Genomic DNA, 19,956 nt, shown 5'->3' with positions numbered 1-19,956 from the left:
TTAGAAGAGATATCATTCCTCTATAGATATATACGTTAGCTTTTAGAATCCTTATCCTATCTCTTTCCAAGTGGCTCTCCTAGGGTGGGTGAGGAAACTTCTCGGAGCCACAAACAGTGAACAGGTCTTCAGTTCAACTTCATTCTGTGGCAATTCAACTCCCTTCATGCAGATCCCAGGTTTACATAGGGCTAGTGATGTTCCTCTGTGTAGGCTTTGGGGGGCCCAAATCCGCGGAGGGGGGTCCAAATCTGCTAGGACACCGGTCTGTCTTTACCCATATATTCATTTCAATGTCCCTTATCAGATTTTAAGAAAGTAAGCAAGATTTGATTGAATTTTATCATTAGCGATTGATATTTTGGGCACAAATGGCTCCCCATAGGAGAAACTGCTAGAAGAGGGCGTGTTGGAATTATTTATTCAGAGATTAAAAGTGCTCTCTCAGCAAGTTTCAGTTTCGAGAAAACCTCTCCTAAAGGAACTAAAAACCAAAACCGAAACCGAAGAGAGCACAGCCCCCACAGGTTGAAACCACCTCCAGCACGACGTGGTTCCCACATAATATGTGATCGCTTTCATTAAATTTGAAGAAAAATTACTTCACCATCAGGCTTAACAATGGTATTCTCAGTTCACCTGCATTCGGATACCATCATTAATATGGAGGAAAGTAGCTTGCTGGAGATAGCTCCGCCATGTTCAGGCTTTATTCAGACTTAGTTCACTGAGAAACATCAAGGGGCATCAAGCGCCGTTTTACTCTAGCGCCAAATGGGGTCATATTTCGGCGTTCCTTCAGGAAATGCGCCTACACATATGTCTACACAACTTACGGGTAACACACGCCACTTTGCGATGTAAATGGCGCGAAACGTTTTGACTGTTATTTCGACGATGATAAAGACTAAGTGGTGAAAAAGTAGCTACGGCGGACTGCGGGTGCAACCATGAACTGGTAACGTACATTGAGGTGTAATTCCGACACAATTTACTAGCTCTCTCTGGATTGATAGATATTGTTGACTTGCTTAGGTTAAGTTACAGGGATAAATATATGTGTTTTTTTTAATTCACGACCCTTGATTCGTGATTACGAGCGGAATGAAACCTATCTAAACCCTGGGTGTCCTGTAATTCTGTAAGAAGTGCATAAGATCTGGATGAAGAATGTCAGCCAGGTTGCCAATTATGAGGGTCTCCAGTAGGTTTTTCGGGATCCGGGATTGGGCTTATTTAAAGGCCAGGATCCGGGAATTTAAAGTAAGAAGAGAGCGAGATGCGGGATTGCTATTATGAACGGGACACGGGAATCGGCGATTTTGATGAGCGGGATTCGGGAAATAATCACTTCAACGAACCGAGAACCAGGATGTCCACTGACGATAATTTATGAAGAAATTGATCTTGTCAGTCATGAAAAGCACCGGGCATACAGGCTCTCTAGCATTCAAGAGGCGGTTGGGCTGCTTAGCGACACTCTTCCGTTATTGCGCGGGAATGAAAATTATATTAGAAGCGAACTTGCCAATTTATCAAAAATCCTCAATGGCCCACAGGGTAACGTGGTCTAAGACTGTTACGTCAATTGAAATGCTTAACAGCGTTGAAAAACCTCCAGCAAGTCTCGGAATTATACCGATATGGTGTTCTTAACCTGTTGAGTTAAATGACAATAGATATGAAGAATATTCACTCGGTTGTGCATCACAAAGATAAACTTTTCACGGTGTTAGACTACCCAAGGAACTTTGGAAATGTAGCCTAAGAAGGCTTAATGAGGACAAGCCATTGGGCAGCGTACTATTTAACAAAACCAAATTCTTGGTATCCTGTACCCGAACGTGCCATGGTCCTGTCGGCCATGCCAGCAATTCAACCGTTACCACCTGTGCCGATGGCACCACAGAGCATACAGAAGATGAGGGACTGGGCGTAAACATTTGTTGCAGCAGTGCATCAGCTCTCTGTCAGACAGGAAACAACGATGGCAAGAGCTGGAACTTCCCGTCGTGCCCCTATCAGAGAGAAATTCAGCCGATCGAACCGGTCAGCCTCGAATGCTCTGACTTCGAGGGGCAGCGAGAAAACAACGGGAAATAAGACGAAGAGGAAGATGGAAACTTATTCACGACCCTTGATTCGTAATTAAAATTGGGAGGAAATCTATCTAAAAACCTGGGTGATCTGTAATTCGGTAGAAGAGCATAAGATCTGGATGAAGAATGTCAACCAGGTTGCCAATTATTGTCTAGCCAAAGAACGGTATTGAATAAAAGAAATGCTGTCATGATCCTTGACTGATATCATTATTAGTAACATTCAGATTCATATTCTATTGCCAATAACTACTAATTTTAATTTTGCATAGGGGTTTTGGCATTGTATAAAAGGGTATTCGACTAATCACAAGGAAGAAGCAGATTTCTTAACAATGCTTGTCAAGTAGGCAATTTGTTTGTTTACCTGATCAATCTTCTTTACGGAGGAAGGGAGCGCCTTCATGGAGACAATTTATCATACAGGGGCATACAAAGACTGAAAGCGCACAGTGAAATTTATCACTCTTAATGGGTAGGGATCTTGACATTCTTGGTGTGCAGCTTATTTGTAAATTCGTTTCACTATTCCTTCCCTGTTGGGCCTACACAGTGGAACATCACTGGCCTAAAATGAACCTGTGGTCTGCGTGAAGGGAGTTGAATTGAAAACCTGTTCACTGTTTGTGGCTCCAGGAAATTTCCTCATCCACCCTTAGTGGAGAGCCACTTGCAGTGGGATAGGGTAAGGATTCTAAAAGCTTAATTATATTATAGCGGAATGATATCCCTTTCGAGGGATGGGGGAATGGGATTCCAAACAAGATCTCTTTGTAATGGGCGCAAATAGGGATATTTGAACTTATTCTACACAATAAAATACTTTGGGTACCTGCAAGATTTAGAGGGGATCTCCCTATGAATTCTTTCAAACCAGTTTTGTAATTTAGGCCACTTGATCAGTAAGGCCTTCACTGAGTGTTTTTTTTTCATAGCAGCAACTGATTTGTAGCTAAGATTTTTCCATGATAGTAAAATCTTGGAAGCCTATTCTACAATTGAGAGGACTTCTGGCTTAAAACAAAAAAAAATTTTTAACTGTGGCAAAGCTCGTAGGAGGGAGGGACCCTCCCTCAAAGAAGCATCAAAGTTGATTATAATTTTCCTAAAATTATAAGTACTAGTGTTCTAGTACAGTCAAAGTTAACACTTATGTGATTGCAGAAAGTTTTTTTACCCGTTAAATCCTAAGAGTGACAAGTATCTAATTTCTCCTTAGAGCAATACTACTGAAATATTTATTATAAAGACCATGACAATAAAGGAAATGATTGCCAAACTAAAAAGCTGTGATTGAAACACAGATTCTCTCTTTTTTTTAGGTCAGTACTAAAGGAAATGTGCAAATGAGAACAGTATGAAGAATAAATGCATATTTATATAAGGGTGTAAAGGGATAATAAATATGTTTACAGAATAAGAGCACAACAATCATCAATTTAATTATTTCATAGAGCAAAGCAAAGACAAATGAAAATCGAGAAAAACTAAATTATTACGAACTTCTTTTCATGTTCACTTTATCCCATTAAGTGCTCACTTCATGGATAGTTGATATGTAGTGCCCTTTTTTGAATTAACTCTAGCTTATATTTTATAGGGAAGGGTAGAATAAATTAGGCTATAACCTTCCCCAGTAACACAAATAAAAGGCCGTGACTTTGAATGTTTTCACAGTCAACATAAATCTGAGAGATGAGGACTGTCCCTTTGCTACCCTCTCGCAAAAACAATATTTGTGTCCTCCACCAGCATCAATAATGGGTGAAATAAAAGTATGGGTCACGAGATTTAGATCAAACTTTCTAATGAATATCTGCCCCTTGAAAGGCTCCTCAGTCCTTCGTGCATCATTCAAGAAATATTCATTTAGAATATTGCAACTCCTGTAAGATATCAGCAATTTATGTATACCATGTTACAGACTGAGTTTTTTGTTACACTGAGTTAGCATTATTTTGTTTAGAGCTGTCCTTGTTCTGGTCTGTGCACTCCATTAACTTCTGGATTGTGCATCTCTATGTTGGCAGCATTATGCATCCCAATCAGGACATTTGAGATCTCATTTGGATCATTTCCTGAAATTTGCACTAATTCATAAGTCCCTTTGCACTCTTCGGAGTTATCCAGAATTTCTATCAATTTTCAAATGAATAACACCACCTATTAAGTTACAACGAAGAGAAGCTCCAGTTAGACTGCATCTCACCTCAAACAAATCATATTTACGAGGACTAGTCCTAAGGGGGGGATACTTCCTAATGAGAGGTTAATGTGCCTCTGGATGGCTCGCATTTTCACAACTTAAGCATAGATGAACCAATCAGTTCTTGCTTATACTTTTTTGAAATCTGTTATGAGACATTGAAATGAGTATAAAGGTAAAGACAAACCGGCACGGATTCCCATACATGGGAGCCATTTTTTAGCGTGACGCCTGGGCAGCCTGTGCTCTCAATGGCAATAGAAGGCTGAAACGGTGGCATCCAGTTTGGTTTAATATGAAACGGATGTGGCTCTTTGTTTTGTTCGTGATAGATGTATAATGATAATAATCATATAATAATCATTTTCTTCTCTGAATAATTTAAACTATGCACATGCATAATCTTGTATCCAGGCGGGCGCTTGCCTGGCACGCACAGGGCGCGAAGCAGCTGAAGGCAAGGGGCTCGATGGAGCTTCCCCTGTATCTGCTGCTGGTTGACTACTTGCGCTGGGATTTGGGTGATCCTGTTCGGGCTGCACTAGCTGCTCGGCTAGGTCTGGCTGTCGATCTATCTCCCCTTTGTCAACAGTTTCAGGATCAATAAACTTTTTCATGCGAGCAATGTTGCGCATCTTATTTGTCCCATTTGTAAGATGACAGAATTTCCATCTTTGTGAGTGACGGTGTAAGGTTCTGGCTCATAGTTAGGTAAGACCTTGTTTTCACGTGTCTGCTTCAATGGCACTTTGTCGCCCTGCTCAATTTTGCTGTGTTTAGCTCCCCGTGTTTTGTCTGCATATTCCTTTTGGCGGAGTTTTGCACGACTGTCTCTCTCTCTCAGCAGCTGTTGCCAATATGCTTCCGTTGTACGGTCTTTGGAGAATTCAACTCGAGGAAGCTTATCGCTCAGTTTCCTCCTCATCAGTAGTTCTGCAGGTGATACTCCTGTAACAGTATGTGGGGTAACTCTATACTGGAGGAGAAAGTTCTCAAGTGCTTTTCTCCAATCTTTCCCTTCAAGGCGAGCAATGCGCACTATCTTCAGAATTGTTTCATTGCCGCGTTCCACTTCTCTGTTGCTCTGTAACCAGTAGGGTACACCCTTCTTTTGGCTTATCCATAGGTATTCTAGGAAGCCTTCGAATTCTTTTGACGCAAATGGTGGTTCATTGTCACTGCGAAGAGCTTCTGGTAATCCATGTGTTCTGAAAATAGCTTCCATACTCTTTATCACATGTTGCGCATCCGTCTTCTTCAGGAGAATGACCTCTAGCCAAAGAGAATAGTAGTCGACAACCACCATTTGAGATCTCAAGAAGATCAACAGAGATCTCTTTCCAGGGTCCATCAGGCAGACTGCTCGACCTCACGGGTTCTGGTCTTGCTCTTGGCCCTACAAGCTGACAGGGATGGCACGAACGTATGGCATCCTCCACCTGTTTGTCCATCTTCGGCCACCACACTTTCTTTCGCAACCTGACTTTAGTACGGACCATACCCTGATGACCTTCATGTGCCAACATGATGGTTTGTTTCCAAAGGCTCTAAGGCATCACAATACGAGTTCCTCTCATCACTACTTGTCCTACTACCCACAGTTCTTCCTTAACTGCTTTGTAGATGGTGCCTAACAACTAAGTCCAGTCACTGGTCGTCACAGCTTTGCGCACTCTCTGTAAGGTTGGGTCGTTTGCTGTGGCAGTCTCGACTTGCTTCGGCAGTAAGGCAGCTGGAAGCGCTGCACTTGCCGAGCTATATGCAAAATCTTCAGTTTCTCGGGTCTCCTCATCTTGATTTGAGCCAACGGGCAGGCGGCTGAGGACATCTCCTGCATTAGCTTTTCCTGGTATGTGTGTCAACATGTATTGGAATTGCTGTCATTACAGGAGCTACCTTTCTATCTGGGCAGATGGAGGATTGGACTTTCATACAGGTACAGGTAAAACCTCTCGCAAGCCCATCTGACAGTTAGAGCTTCTCTTTCAAATTGGGAGTACCTTGCTTCAACTTTGCTAAGCTTTCGACTAGCATATATCGGCCTGTAGGTCCCATCTTCTTGTTTTTGCTTCAGGATCGCTCCAACTCTAACAGGAGAGGTATCGGTTTTGAGACGTGTTGTGGCACCTTGTCTGTGGTAGGTCATCACTAGTGATCTAGTTAGCAGGTCTTTGATTTCTTGAAAGACTTTGTTCTCTTTTACACCCCACTGCCACTTAACACCTTAACTGATTAGGTCCCACAATGGACTTGATATGGTTGTAAAGTTTGGGATGAACTTCGCACAAAAGTTGAACTGACCCAATAAAAAATTCTTACTTCAGTCTGGTTCTGGGGTGTTGGTGCCTCAACGATAGCTTTCCCTCGCTCACTTGAGACTTTCAGTCCCTCACCAGAGAGTACACCACCCATGTAAACCATGCTGCTAACACCAACATCACACTTATCATAGTTCAGGGACAGTCCAGATTCCTCCAGCTTGCGCATGAATCTGTCTAAATTCTCATCATGTTCTTTGTCGTCTGCCCCAACGACTCGCAGGTCATCATGGACGTTTTATGCACCAGGGCAGCCTTTAATTACTTGCCACACGATTTGTTGGAATTTTTCTGTGGCCACGTTCACGCCAAATAGTAAGCGTTTGTATCTGTACAAGCCATCAGGCGCGGCAAATGTCGTAATGTCCCTAGAGTCTGGATGCAACTCAATTTGGTGGAAGGCCATATTTAGGTCGAGCTTGGAGAAAACTTTGGCATAGGAGACCTCTTGAAGTGTCTCTTCAACTGTTGGGACTGGGTATTTCTCTCGCACAATGACCTGATTTGCTTGCCTCATGTCAAGACCTATCCTGATGTCCATTAGGCTTCTCAACTACAGCTAAGGGATTCACCCAGCTGGTTGGTCCCTCCACCTTCTCAATGACATCAAGTTTGAGCAGTTCTTCTAGCTTCTCAGTGACTTTAGCTCTTCTACTAAAGGGAATTCTGCATAATGGCTGAGCGACAGGTTGAACATTCTCATCAATGTGGAGTTTTAGCTGATACCCTTTGAGCTTGCCAAGACCTTGAAATACTTTTGGAAATTTGGTCCTCAGAAGGGCTTTTCTATCAATTGGGCTTGCAAGGTTTTCCATGTCATCAGATTTAACATCACAGCTGTTAATGGAGACGCCGACCCTTAATACGCCCAGCAACTTGGAGGCTTTGCGGCCTAGCAGCGTTGCTGCCTTACCGCACATTACATAAAACTCGTTATTTAAGGATTTGTGGGTCTGTGGTACCCGCACATTAAAACTATACTTCCCTTTAAGCTGGAGTAGCTCTACAGAAGCATAAGCATAAACTCTCTTGTTACACTCCAACAATCTAGCATTACCCCCCGCAACAAAATTAAACGTTTCCTCTGACATTGAATTACAACTAGCACCAGAGTCTATAGCAACGTTTACGAGCTTATCTTCAATCACTAGTTCCATAGTGTTCTGTCCATCAGTGCTCCCGGTGTTGCCGGAACATGTAGAAATCATCATTGCTTACACGGTTCTCGGCACTTGTGTCTCCGGTCATGTTGTGTGCATCACGTTGTTCCTTTGAATTTTCTCCTCTTCGTCTACGACCGGGTTTTGTTCGTGAGGTTCCCCGACCACGACTTGAACTGCGGCTGGAGTCTCGTCCTTTATTCTGCTTGGAGTGACAACACACTTCAAAATGACCCATGTGGCCGCACTTTCCGCACTTGTGGTCAAGTGAACGACGGCAGTCTTTTGCGAAGTGACCCACTTTATCGCACCGCCAACATTTTCCCCCTTTGCTTTGGATCTCTGGACAAGCTCTTTACTTGGCTTTCGGGCATAAGAACAAGCGCTTTTTGTCATGGTATTGGCTCACGATTTCCATGAGTTTGCTGAGATTGTTGTCTTTCAGGAAAGAAATTGCGCGAGCTCTCACCTGATTGTCCCTTTCACCCTCGTAGTCACAATGTTCGGCTAGTTTCTGCAGGCGAGTAACAAAATTGTTGGTGGTTTCACTAGCCAATGAAGTAGCCGCTAAAAATGTCTGTCGGGCCATAGGAGCATTCTTTTTGAGCTTGAAGTGTTTCGAGAGGCAGTCCACAGCTTTTTTGTAATCTTTCGCTTCGCCTCGTGCTTCGGTGGGAATCGAATCATTGAAAACAACTCGGACTTTGGGCCTAGCGAGGTGAAGAAGTAGCGCTCTTTTTTGTGTAAGGTCGCTGATCCAAGAGACCAGAGGCAGTAACATATAACTCTACTTCTTCTTTCCAAGTTAACCATCGTTGTACAAGTGTAGCTGGTTCACTGACAGCGTCCAACGTAGGCAATCCAGGTAATCCGCTTAAGCATACGGCTTTCTGTGCGAGTTTTGTCCACCGTTTGAATTCGTGTCTACTTCAGCAGCCGTTCTGCGAGTTAAATATCCGTTTTCCTCGTCGCCAAATGTGGTGTCTTCTTCCTAATATACTAAACAGCTCGCTTCATAACAACAACATGTTTTTAGTCGTTTGACCTCTCGAGATCACATGCTCCTACTACATATTCTAAAATAATGAAAACAGCCAAGAGTGAACATACGGGACACTACAATAGACCTTTTCACGGTTCCCAGCGCCATATTGGACATGCAACCGCGCACACGTGAGAACGAGGCTGGGGTTGACTCAATCTCAAAATTGGAAATTCGTATTCGTACTCAAATTCGTACGTGGGTAGTAAAATTGTTCGATTTTTAGGGAAAATGGATGGTCCCAGCCGAAATCCCGATAAAGCTCATTTTTCTCCCAAAAAGAAAGGAGAGCAGTGTGCCGCTTTTGGTTGTTCAAATACATTTTATAGCCCCAATGGTTTGCTTACGAGCTTTCACTTCTTCAAGTTTATGCACGGAGGCATGTATTTTTGCTAAGTATTTATCGTTCTATACTAATCTTATTCTCTGTGAATTATGAATGAGGGTAACTATTGTTTCAAAATTAGTATAAATTTTTTATTAGGTACCTGAATTTTTTTAAGCTCAATAGAGTTTTTTTATTCCGGCAGTAAGTCAATAAGTTCAGTACTGCTCACTTGTTTACAACATGGCTTGCCTAAAACACTCCTAGCAGAGAAACTCTTGGAATGTAATTGCTTTTAATAAAACAACCAAGACACTATCGTCAGAGTTTTCACTTATTATGGCAGACCCAGAAAACTGACACAAATTTGGTAGCAGTTGTGACAAAAGCAGTTTTCAGTAGTTGTTGTTTTTGTTTTTTATGATAGCATAGTAATCCACTATGGATGCCAAATGGAACTCTCAAAAAATATTTTGTGCGCTTTATGTATCAATCAATTTGATGCTTCAAATTGAAAAAAAGAAAAAGTGAGTTTCACCAACTAAAAGAGTTCTTGACACAAAGATGAACTACAAAACTAAATTTTATAATTCGCAAAATTGTCCTCATAATTAAAAGTTTGATAGAAGTCTCACAAATAAAAATTTCTCATACAATTCGATGGTCTGAAAGATTCTCTTTCAAACAAATCTTATGGTAACTGTAACAGTATAAAATAAATATCTTGATTTGGATATATTTCTCAATCTTTTAAGTATCTTCTTAACATCTCAAAATTATATTATCATAATATTGGTTAACACAATGCAATAAGAACTAGTATAACAAACCTTTATGTCAGAAGGCCTCTGAGTGCTAAGAATGGGAATATCAATTCACTGAATGTTTATCACTGACAGAAACTTAAATGTGTGTAAAGGACTAGCATTGTTGAGATCAATAGCTGAGAGGAAGCATTTCTGTTCTCTTCCTTTAACCCTTAATTACTCAAGATCTGATTGTTAATTCTCCCTTCTAGTTGCTACGCATTTACTTGTAAATAAGTTATGAGAATTTGATGTAAGATCAAGATAACTTCTGCCTGATAAGTTTCAGTATTATCATTATCTGTTTGCTGGATAGTGTTTGGATATTATAGGGAGAAGTTACATGAGTCAGTCACTTTTGGGAGTTTTTAAATTGTTTAATATTTTGGTCTGATTCTTTCAATGCTGTCTTGCCACCTAATAAATTAACATGAGATGCAAACTGAAATGGTTTTCAATGTATCACAAGCATAAGTTGTCCTGGGCCAGATGGGTTTCAAAATATTATGACATCTGTTAGTTACAGTTTCCCTCATGGGTTGATAGAAAGAAGGGTTATAATCAAGTGGTTCTACAGGCTCTGTTGTATAGTTTCCTATAAGATACAATGTACAAATGGCAAACTAACATACATCTTGGTAAACAAAATGGGAACAACTTTAACTGAAGAACATGGTACAACAACAAGTACCACATCAACAACAGCAGCTATAACAAATCTCCCCAAACTAGAGGGCTACAGCCTTTGCCTTGCTTTCTAAGCCATACTGAACAGCTTCTGTGGTATTTCATGTAATGCGTTCCTCTCAATCATAGGTTGAGAGAAACGCATTACATGAAATACATGTCTCAACACGATATGGCGATATTTTCGTGAAACAACGGGGTAATCGTAAAGCTGAATTCATCTCAAGTAAATTACGGAGATCGCTCGACCATCCAAGGGCTGAAAGCCTTACAATAGTTGCTTCTGGTTTTGTTCTAAGTCCTGGACATCTGTATAGAGAAGTTCTCGGTTTTCTCCAATACTCCATGGAAGGACGTGTCACAGCAAAGCATAAACTTTCGACACTAAGTCGGCTCTAATTCCGCCCGTCGATTTTGAATTAGATTTTAAAGTCTCCCTGAGATCTTTTGCTACGAGTTTCTGAATGTCATCTAATGACGAAATTTCTATATTGTTGTATTAAAGAATCATTTTGAAGGGAGAAACCGCATTGAAAAGTGCTTCAGAACGTGAAATGTCAGCTGATCAGTTGTCTGAAAGAACCGCCGGGTCAACCCCAGCCTCGTTATCGTGTGTGCGCGGTTACTAATCCAATATGGCGCCGGGAATTATACACTATGGCCAATTATCATCTTCTTCAAGGAGATGAATTAGCTCAGCAAGAAAACAATGGCTTTGGACCACTTTTCAAGCGTCGTGGGCGAACTGCTACATTCGTTTCAGTTACCGTGGTTGTAATTATTGGAACGATTCTATTCTTCGTGGTGAAAGAGAAAGAGGAGGAGTTCTTTTCCCTGGTGTATACAATAGCCCTGTTTACCTTGAGTGTCGTTCTCGGAGAAATAGTACGAAGATTGTCCTTGGTGTCTGAGGAGTTCAAACACAGATGCACAAGATATCAAGGAAAGAGGAAGAGTGTTTTAAAGTCAACTTTCACTTTCGATTATTTCATGCGTGGTTTAGTCGCTGCTATCGTTTCCATTTTCATAGTAGGCTGCTATCAGTTGTATGAACAACACAAAGTTTTCTTTTGCCCAGATTCCACGATCTTGTTCGTCTTGAAATTTCTTCTGGTTGATCAGTTGTCGTTCCTTGTGGGCCTTCGACAGCTCTCTCCTGTGGAAAAATCGGATTTGATTGAAAAGGAAAACAAGAATGTAGCTGATGGGCTGGCTTGGAGCTACTACTTTGGTTATCTGAGGCTGATGCTGCCAAAACTGAGAGATCAGATTGCCAAATCAGAGCAATTTCGATATGAGATAAAAAGGAAGAAACTTTTCATTTTACTTCCCAGAACGTGCTTCATCCATGCTGACATCGTTGATGCAGATTCAAGGGTAAAATGGGTCGGCAATCTGCCAGAGATTAGAAGAAGTAGGGGTGGAATCAAGGACAGAGCTTACAAGCATGCGGTTCATGAGATAGAGAACACCCGCCCAGATGGAACAGTGGAAAAATACTACTTTGTCTTGGAGTATGCTACCCCTCTGATGGCTCTTTATGATATGTCTGAGCATGCAGATGCCCCCTTAAATCGTGAGGAGCGGGATCATCAGGTAAGCTAGTTTCTAGTATTTTCCCTTTGATTTTCATGGTGGAAGAGAATCCTGATCTGATCACCACAAACAATATTGTGGCTGATCCTTGGGAAGGGTACTTGGGTCAATTATTGCTGTGCATGTACCACTTGCATCTTAGAAACCCCCCCCTCCCCCTCAATATAATCTATTCTGTGGTCATTTATATCAATTTTCTAAATCCCATCAAAGTGACTTATGAGTGAATGTTATTTTCATTATCCTAACTTAGTCACTTCCTGTTTATCTATCTGCCTTGGAGAGCCTTTTAAGGAGCTCATCCTAAAATGAATCACAATTAAATCATTTGACCATGAATCTTCCCATTTTTAAATCCCCACTGAACATAAGTTATCTTACCCCAAAACACCCCCCCCCCCCCAAAAAAAAAAAAAGAAAAGTGTAACCCAGTATAGGAACTGTATTGAAATTGCAAACTCATTGCGGTAAATCTAGTGTGAAAATGCAAGCCATCCAGAGGCACATCCCCATAAGCCTCTCACTAGGAAGTATTCCCCTTCCCTTGGGATTGCTCCTCATAAATATGACTTGTTTGAGGTCAGATGCAGTCTAACTGGAACTTCTCTTCATTGTAACTTAAAGGTTGTGTTATTCATCCGAAAATTGACAGAAATTCTGGATAACTCGCAAGAGTGCAGAGGGACTTATGAGTTAGTGCCAATTTCAGGAAATGATCCACATGAGATTTCAAATGTCCTGATTGGGATGCATAATGCTGCCAATGTAGAGATGCGCAATCCAGAAGCTAATGGATAGCACAGACCAGAACAAGGACAGCTCTAAAGAAAATAATACTAACTCAGTGTAACAAAAAGCTCAGTTTGTTATATAGTATACATAAATTGCTGATATTTTATAGGACCTGTGATATACTAAATGAAATATTCCTCTAGTGGTACATGCAGGACTGAGGAGCTGTCCTATTTCTTTCTTCTGTTTTCAGTAAGTATATTTATGGTTTACCCAAAAAAAGATTGTTATTTAATGTTTTACCCAAAAAAAGATTGTTATTTAATGGTTTACCCAAAAAAAGATTGTTATTTAATAGTACCTGTGGAAATCCAGATTTTACTCCTGAAACCTCATGGTTTTAATGACTTAGAAAAATGAAACTTTTTGATAGTAATTTATTATATTGAATCCTAACAAATAACTCATTGACATTTCATAGTATGCCTGTTGCTCTGAACAATCTGGGTGGCCAAAATGTTTTATGGAAGTTTAAGAGAGAGAACAGGTATCCCTGTTCCTTCCAGTCTACTACTTTCAACTTCCTAAAATTGGTAGCTAGAAGTGTTTGATCGTTTTTATGTTATTTGAAATTTTTTCAACCAAGATCCTCTTTATCATAGGCCACAGCTGCAGACTGTATGGGCATGCTTAAGTTGCTTGTAGTTGCATTTTAATTCTGTCAAAAAATTATTGTCTATCATACCCTTTCTAATTCATTTGGACATAAAGAAGTTGATATTTTGGCCAGGATTATTTGAAAATGTCCTTATCCTCAGCCCTCCCTCAGAAATAATTTTGTCTGGAATTTCTTCCTATTTTCAAACCGATTGAAAAGATAAATGACTGTCAGAGTTTTTCAAATACCCACCTTTCCCCCATTACAATTGACCTTCCAAGGGTGGTTGGGTACATTGTCTAGTGACACAAATAGTAATCAGGTTATCAGCTCAACTTGTTGTCAGTATTTGGATTAGACTTGAATGAACAAAGAAAACTCTAAGAGAGATGACAAATTACTTTTTGTGAATATTAATCTCTATTAATATGAATGTAGACATCGATAATTGAGAGGCCTGGACTGGGTACAGGCAGGGTGCAAGTTAGTACTTTCCCTTTTCTGTAAGATGGCGCAATTTGTTCAGCATATAAGTTATAAGACTTGGGTAGAGCCAATGGCTATTCACCACGCTAACGCCTTTTAATAGCGAAATTACTGTAGTATTACCGCTAAGGTATCTGTGCACATGTTATTAGTAATCTTGTGAGCAAGCAAGCAACAAGTTTATTTCTAGCATTAAGAAAGGGGTTTTAAACATCGTGAGCAACCATGGAGGACTTTCCTGGTAAGTAACTGTGCTTTCTTCCTTATTCTTTTTTAGAAAGTATAAGGCACGGATGTTTCAAGACCCCCCTACGTTGAAACTATTCTGTACCCAGAGTTCTCACGGTCAAATAAGCAAGCAAAACCATGGACACTGAAAACCATCGGCTACTACTAACAAGCTCTCCAGCATAAAATAGCTTTCATGAGACCACCGAAAATTATACTCTACAAATTCAGCGCAAATGTTAGGTGTTATTTGTTTATCACGTCCCCGAGTCCCCGCGTGTCTCCGAGTCCCACGTCCCCGAGTCCCGAGTCCCGAGTCCCGAGTCCCGAGTCCCGAGTCCCAAGTCCCACGTCCACGTCCCACTTTTAGTTACAGCCTCCACGCAGTGTAGGAAACCAACGCATTCTCCTTTCGGTTTTTCATTCCTCTAGAAAAGGTTTTTCGAAACTGAAACTTGCTGAGAGAGCACTTTAAATCTCCAAATTTCCCCTCGCGGGGGCAGCCCAGAGAAAACCTCAAGACTCCTGGCCAATCAAGGCCAGAGTTTTTATCCAGGGGTAATTCCCCGAATAAATCAGGTCGGGAATCAAATTGATCTGCTTTTCCCAGTGTTACGCATTTCGTTATAACCATCTTTACGAGTACGTAAATTCTGCGTGTAGGAGGAAATATTATATAAACCATGGCAGAAAATGATCAAAAAACACTCAGGGAAGGCCTTACTGCTCCTTAATTGTAAAACTGGTTTGAAAGAATTCTTAGGGAGATTCCCTCTTCATCTTGCAAGAACCCATTTTTTTTTGTGTGTGCGTGTGTAGAATATGTTCAAATACCATTATTTGCACCCCTCACACAGAGAAGATTATGTTAAGAATTCACTTCCTCATCCCTCAGAAAAGATATAATTCCTCTACAAATACAATTGAGCTTTTAGAATGCTCACCTTATCCCATTCCAAGTGGCTCTCCAAGGGTGGGTGAGGAAATTTCCAAGAGCCATAGACAGTGAACAGGTTTTCAGTTCAACTTCATTCTGTGGCAATTCAACCCCCCCTCATGCAGATCCCAGGATTACTTAAGGTTGGTGGTGTTCCACTGGGTAGGTTCAACAGTGGAGGAATAATGGGGCGAATTATAAATAAGCTGCACACCAAGAATTGCGAGATCCCTGCCCACTAAATGTAATACATTTCACTGTATGCTTTCAGTCTTTGTATGCCCCTGTGTGATATTTTGTCTCTCCGAAAAGAAGATTGGTCAGATAAACGAACTAATTGCCTTCTTGGCAAGCATTGTTATGAAATCTACTTCTTCCTTGTAATTAATTGAATACCCTTGGTTTGGACGAGCCCAATGTTTTCCACTTCACCACAGGCTGTTATTATCAATAAGTTTTACTGCAACGCTAAAAACCCCATGTACAAAATTCAAATTAGCAGCTATTGGAAAAAGAATATGAATCTCAATGTTACTAATAATGATATAAGTCAAGGATCGTGATAGCACTTCTTTTATCCAGTACTGTTCTTAAGATAGACAATAACCTAGACCCTGACTGGCCATCTTTATCCAGATCCTATTATCTTCTTACAGAAACACAGGACACCCAGGTTTTAGATTTTTTATCTATCCTTGTAACTTGACCCGAACAAGTCAACGATAACTATCAATCTAGAGAGAGCTGGTAAATTGTGTGGGAATTACTCCTCAATGACAATGTACGATATCAGTTCATGATTGCACTCGCAGTCTGCCGTTGCTACTTTTCGCCACTTAGTCTTTATCGTCGTTGAAATAACAATCAAGACGTTTCGTGCCATTTACATCGCAAAGTGGCGTGTGTTTCACGCAAGTTGTGTAAAAGTATGGATAGGTGCTTTTCCTGAAGGAACGAGGAAATATGATCCCATTTGGCACTAAAGTAAAACGGCCCTTCAGGCCCCTCGATGCTCCTCGGTGAACCAAACCTGAATAAAGCCTGAATATGGCAGAGCTATCTCCAGCAAGCTAATGTTAACTGTCCTCCATATTAGTGGTGGTATTGGAATTCATGCGAGCTGAGAATACCATTGTTAAGCCTGATGGTGAAGTAATTTTTCTTTAAATTTAATCACGGTCATCACACATTATGTGAGAAACACTTCGCAGGGTCGGCCAGGGGGGGTAGTGGAATACCAATATACCCGAAAAAAAATCGACAAAATACCCCAAAATACCCCAAATTCCTCCAAATATACCCAAAAATAATCGAAGCTTTGAATACTTTATACCCAAAATTAGAAGTTAGCGAAACAAACACTTATTTGATTGTCTTACCTTTTTTGGCATTCCTTCAAATGGATTGTCATTACTTTCCCACGATAACAGATCACAAGAAAAGGCCACACGTCAGTTTAAATGGAAAGATGGTTGGCTATGGATAGGAATCTTTATCCTCATAGTTCATGATAGTTGGTTTTCATAAAAGTCTTAGTTTAATCCTCTGAATGGTTTAAAAATGTCAAGAAAGAGGTTGCTGTTATTATAGTGAGGGTCTCGATCAATAAACCGTTAATGGGCAAAGTCATTTATCTAATTCTTTTTCCAATGTCAGCGATGTAGACTGCACCACAAGGAATACAGTAATTCACGCCATCTTATTTAAGCAGATAGATGGTTATAAAATGTTCTTAGAAATTTTTGTCATCTGTTGTTTTATACGCAGAAACATCGTCTGATCCTAAATAAAAAAAAAGAGGTTGAAGTGCGATTGTGCTTAATTCGCTCAATAATATACAAAGTCACATGCCGTTGCTGTCATTCTTTTGCTTCTTTTGGGTCTGTTGCTTTCATACTCTCTTTCAAATCATCCTCAGCGTCAATTTCCGGTTCTTCAAAAGGGAGAACATTGTCTTCCGATGCGTGTAACGACGCTAAGCAAATGTAATAATCGTTTTCGGTAATCTCAATAGTGTCATCTGCAATCAAAGTAACATGAACAGTTCCTTTTATGCCATCTTTCGAAACTGTGTACTCTCTCCCAGTCGTTGTGAACAAAAGGGGGTCGACCAAGTCCTGTGCATACCACTCCGTTCTAACATGTGCAAAATGGTCGTCATCTGGCAAGTCTTCAAGAAGTTTTACAATGTAAAACGTGCTTGTTGGCAAAGAACCTGGTCTACAGATATGTGGAAACAACACGAATGTTCCGTTTGGATGCAGAATTTCTATGTCTGCTCTGTCTTGGCCAGAATCTTCCCTTTCCTTGTTGCCATCTGTGCTTGACTCTCCCAGTAGCGTGAAGTCTACAGTGTTCTCCTTGGGAGGCGAAGCTTCGTAGACGTTCAACAGAAGTGTTCCAGGTTTGTCTTTGGTTGAGAAATTTCTTGTCGTGTTTTGACGGACACTTTTTCCATTGACATGGAATAAGACAACTGAGTGACTAATTCAAGTATAATTTGATAAGTTGCGATGTCGGAGACTTTGATTCGTGCGTGACACATGTCAGGCACCTGAACCTTTTATCATGGCGTTCAGACGCGGCTTCAAGCTCTCCGCAAATTTATGTGTGTTTCTCTGTATTTACATCACTTTGGAGTTCTTCAGGTTCTCAGATGTATATGAGAACACTTTGCTTAACGATAGAGAGACGTATTTTGTTTCCCAGATGAATTGCAGGGCTGAAGTTGCTGGTGCTTCATTTCATCGAAACGAACCGACCCGGAGGCAAGAGTCTAATGGACGACTAAAGAGTGTTATGCTTTGTAAGCTTTTTCATCGTGCCTGTTTTGCTTTGACTCTTATTGCTCTTGCTGGTGACATTGAGATTAATCCCGGCTACCAGACATTTGCTGATATCAAGTCCACTAGAGGTCTCAAGATTGCTCACTTGAATATACGAAGTCTCGCAAACAAAACCGACTCTCTGCGTCTTGAGGGAATTAACAACAAAACTTTTGACGTGCTAACTCTGCCCGAGACTTGGCTGGATTCCTCAACAAGTGATGCTGAAATAAAACTCCCTGGATTTGTGTGCATAAGGTTAGATCGCACTGGCAATAGAGAGGGATATGGCGGAGTTGCTATGTATGTAAGAGAAGATTTGGCGTTTCGTTTGCGGAATGATATCAATACTGGTGGACAGGAATGTTTATGGATTGAGTTAATTCGAGATAAATGTAAGCCAACGTTATTATGTTGCGCTTATAGAGCACCAGATGCCGATCTCCGCACTTTTATTTCGTCTCTGCGAGATAGTATGCCTGCTGTTGATCTTGAAAAATCGGATGTGGTCATTTTAGGAGATCTAAACGCAAACATGATGCCTAATTCAAAATTGCCCAAGAAAGACAAACAACTACTTCTCAACTTCTCGCGCGCTTTTGACTTCACACAGCTGATAAAAGAGCCTACTCGAATATCTGACACCTCACGGACCTTGATTGACCTGATTTTTGTCAATAATGAACATCGCATTGTTAAATCTGGTGTTGTTCCGTTTCCATTGAGCGACCATTACCTGGTGTTTTGCATTCTAAAGACTGGTGTGCACACAAAAGCACATCCAAGAATGTTTGAGTATCGCTCTTACAAGAATTTCGATGCGAATTCATTTAACGAAGATCTTAGGAATGTTCCTTGGCACGTCGTTGACAATGAAAACAATATCGATGACGCTTTATTAACTTGGAACAAACTGTTTTCAGAAGTTGCAGACGATCATGCACCTGTCAAACGACGACGTGTGAAGGGAACACCTATTCCTTGGATGAATAGCAAAATTAGCGAATCAATGAGAGATCGAGACTGGTATCATCGTAAAGCACGTAAATCGAGCTCAGAAAAGCACTGGAACACTTACAGGAAACTGAGGAACAAAGTAAACCGCTTAGTAAAATCTGCTAAGTCGAAATATTACTGCGAAATGATCGAGGAAGCCAGAGGAGATCACGGCAAAATGTGGAAAGCTGTAAACGAAGCATCCAATCGTAATTCATCCTCAGAAAAGGTTCAGTGCATCATTTCCGGTGGCATTTAGCACACCACTTCCAAATCCATTGCTGTTGCTTTGAATAGCTTCTTTGCATCCATAGGCAAGCGCCTAGCTGACAAAATAACGACTACCTGGTCGAATTGCAACTTGGTTTTAGAACAACCGTTGTCTCAGTTCCAGTTAACTGAACTAGAGGAATCGTTTGTGCTTCAGCAGCTTACCTCTTTGAAGAGAAATAAAGCAATTGGTTTGGACAAAATTAGTGCTAGACTACTCAAGAGCTCTGCTAATACAATCACTCCCTCCATCACTAAGCTGTTGAATCGATCGATTCTTACTGGTAAATTTCCTAAATTGTGGAAATGCTAAAAAATTACAGCCTTGTTTAAATCAGGCGACCGGTCAAATGCATCGAACTATCGACCTATCTCTATTTTACCGTCACTCAGTAAAATTCTCGAGAAAGCCGTGCATTCCCAGCTGTACCAGCACTTGGTTATTAACAACCTTCTCACAAGGAAACAGTTTGGATTCAGGAAGGGGCTCTCTACTGAATCTGCTTTGACATCATTTGCTGATGAAGTCTTATTGAACATGGAACAAGGTAAACTGTGTGGGGCCGTGTTTTTGGATTTAACCAA

At 40.9% G+C, this 19,956-nt stretch overlaps 3 protein-coding genes and 1 pseudogene across 3 annotated transcripts in view; 1 reads left to right on the top strand and 3 right to left on the bottom strand.

Moving 5' to 3' along the window:
• Positions 1-4,691: 4,691 nt before the first annotated feature.
• Positions 4,692-5,230, bottom strand: LOC149050850 (uncharacterized; annotated as a pseudogene).
• Positions 5,231-7,141: 1,911 nt separating this feature from the next.
• Positions 7,142-7,834, bottom strand: LOC149050849 (uncharacterized). The gene has a single exon (XM_089193374.1). The coding sequence runs from the start codon at positions 7,832-7,834 to the stop codon at positions 7,142-7,144; it is 693 nt and encodes a 230-aa protein (XP_089049500.1).
• A 3,435-nt stretch (positions 7,835-11,269) lies between these two features.
• On the top strand, positions 11,270-13,965 carry LOC149050848 (stimulator of interferon genes protein 7-like). The gene is made up of 2 exons (XM_089195911.1): positions 11,270-12,239; positions 12,864-13,965. The coding sequence occupies exons 1-2, from the start codon at positions 11,301-11,303 to the stop codon at positions 13,035-13,037; spliced, it is 1,113 nt and encodes a 370-aa protein (XP_089052037.1). The 5' UTR covers positions 11,270-11,300; the 3' UTR covers positions 13,038-13,965.
• Positions 13,966-19,356: 5,391 nt separating this feature from the next.
• The window catches only part of LOC149050844 (uncharacterized), an 11,471-nt gene continuing 10,871 nt past the window's right edge, over positions 19,357-19,956 (bottom strand). Inside the window, exons 4-5 of the mRNA XM_089193362.1 lie at positions 19,537-19,664; positions 19,357-19,446 (exon numbers count right to left, since the gene is read on the bottom strand). Of these exons, the coding sequence (XP_089049488.1) occupies positions 19,357-19,446; positions 19,537-19,664 (218 nt within the window). The remainder of the gene's footprint in view (positions 19,447-19,536; positions 19,665-19,956) is intronic.

The sequence above is a fragment of the Pocillopora damicornis genome, chromosome 2 (assembly GCF_964200805.1).
Source record: "Pocillopora damicornis chromosome 2, jaPocDami1.2, whole genome shotgun sequence".
In the NCBI taxonomy this organism is placed as follows: domain Eukaryota; kingdom Metazoa; phylum Cnidaria; class Anthozoa; order Scleractinia; family Pocilloporidae; genus Pocillopora; species Pocillopora damicornis.
The sequence above is the reverse complement of the archived record's forward strand: the minus strand, read 5'-3'. Positions and strand labels throughout refer to the sequence as shown.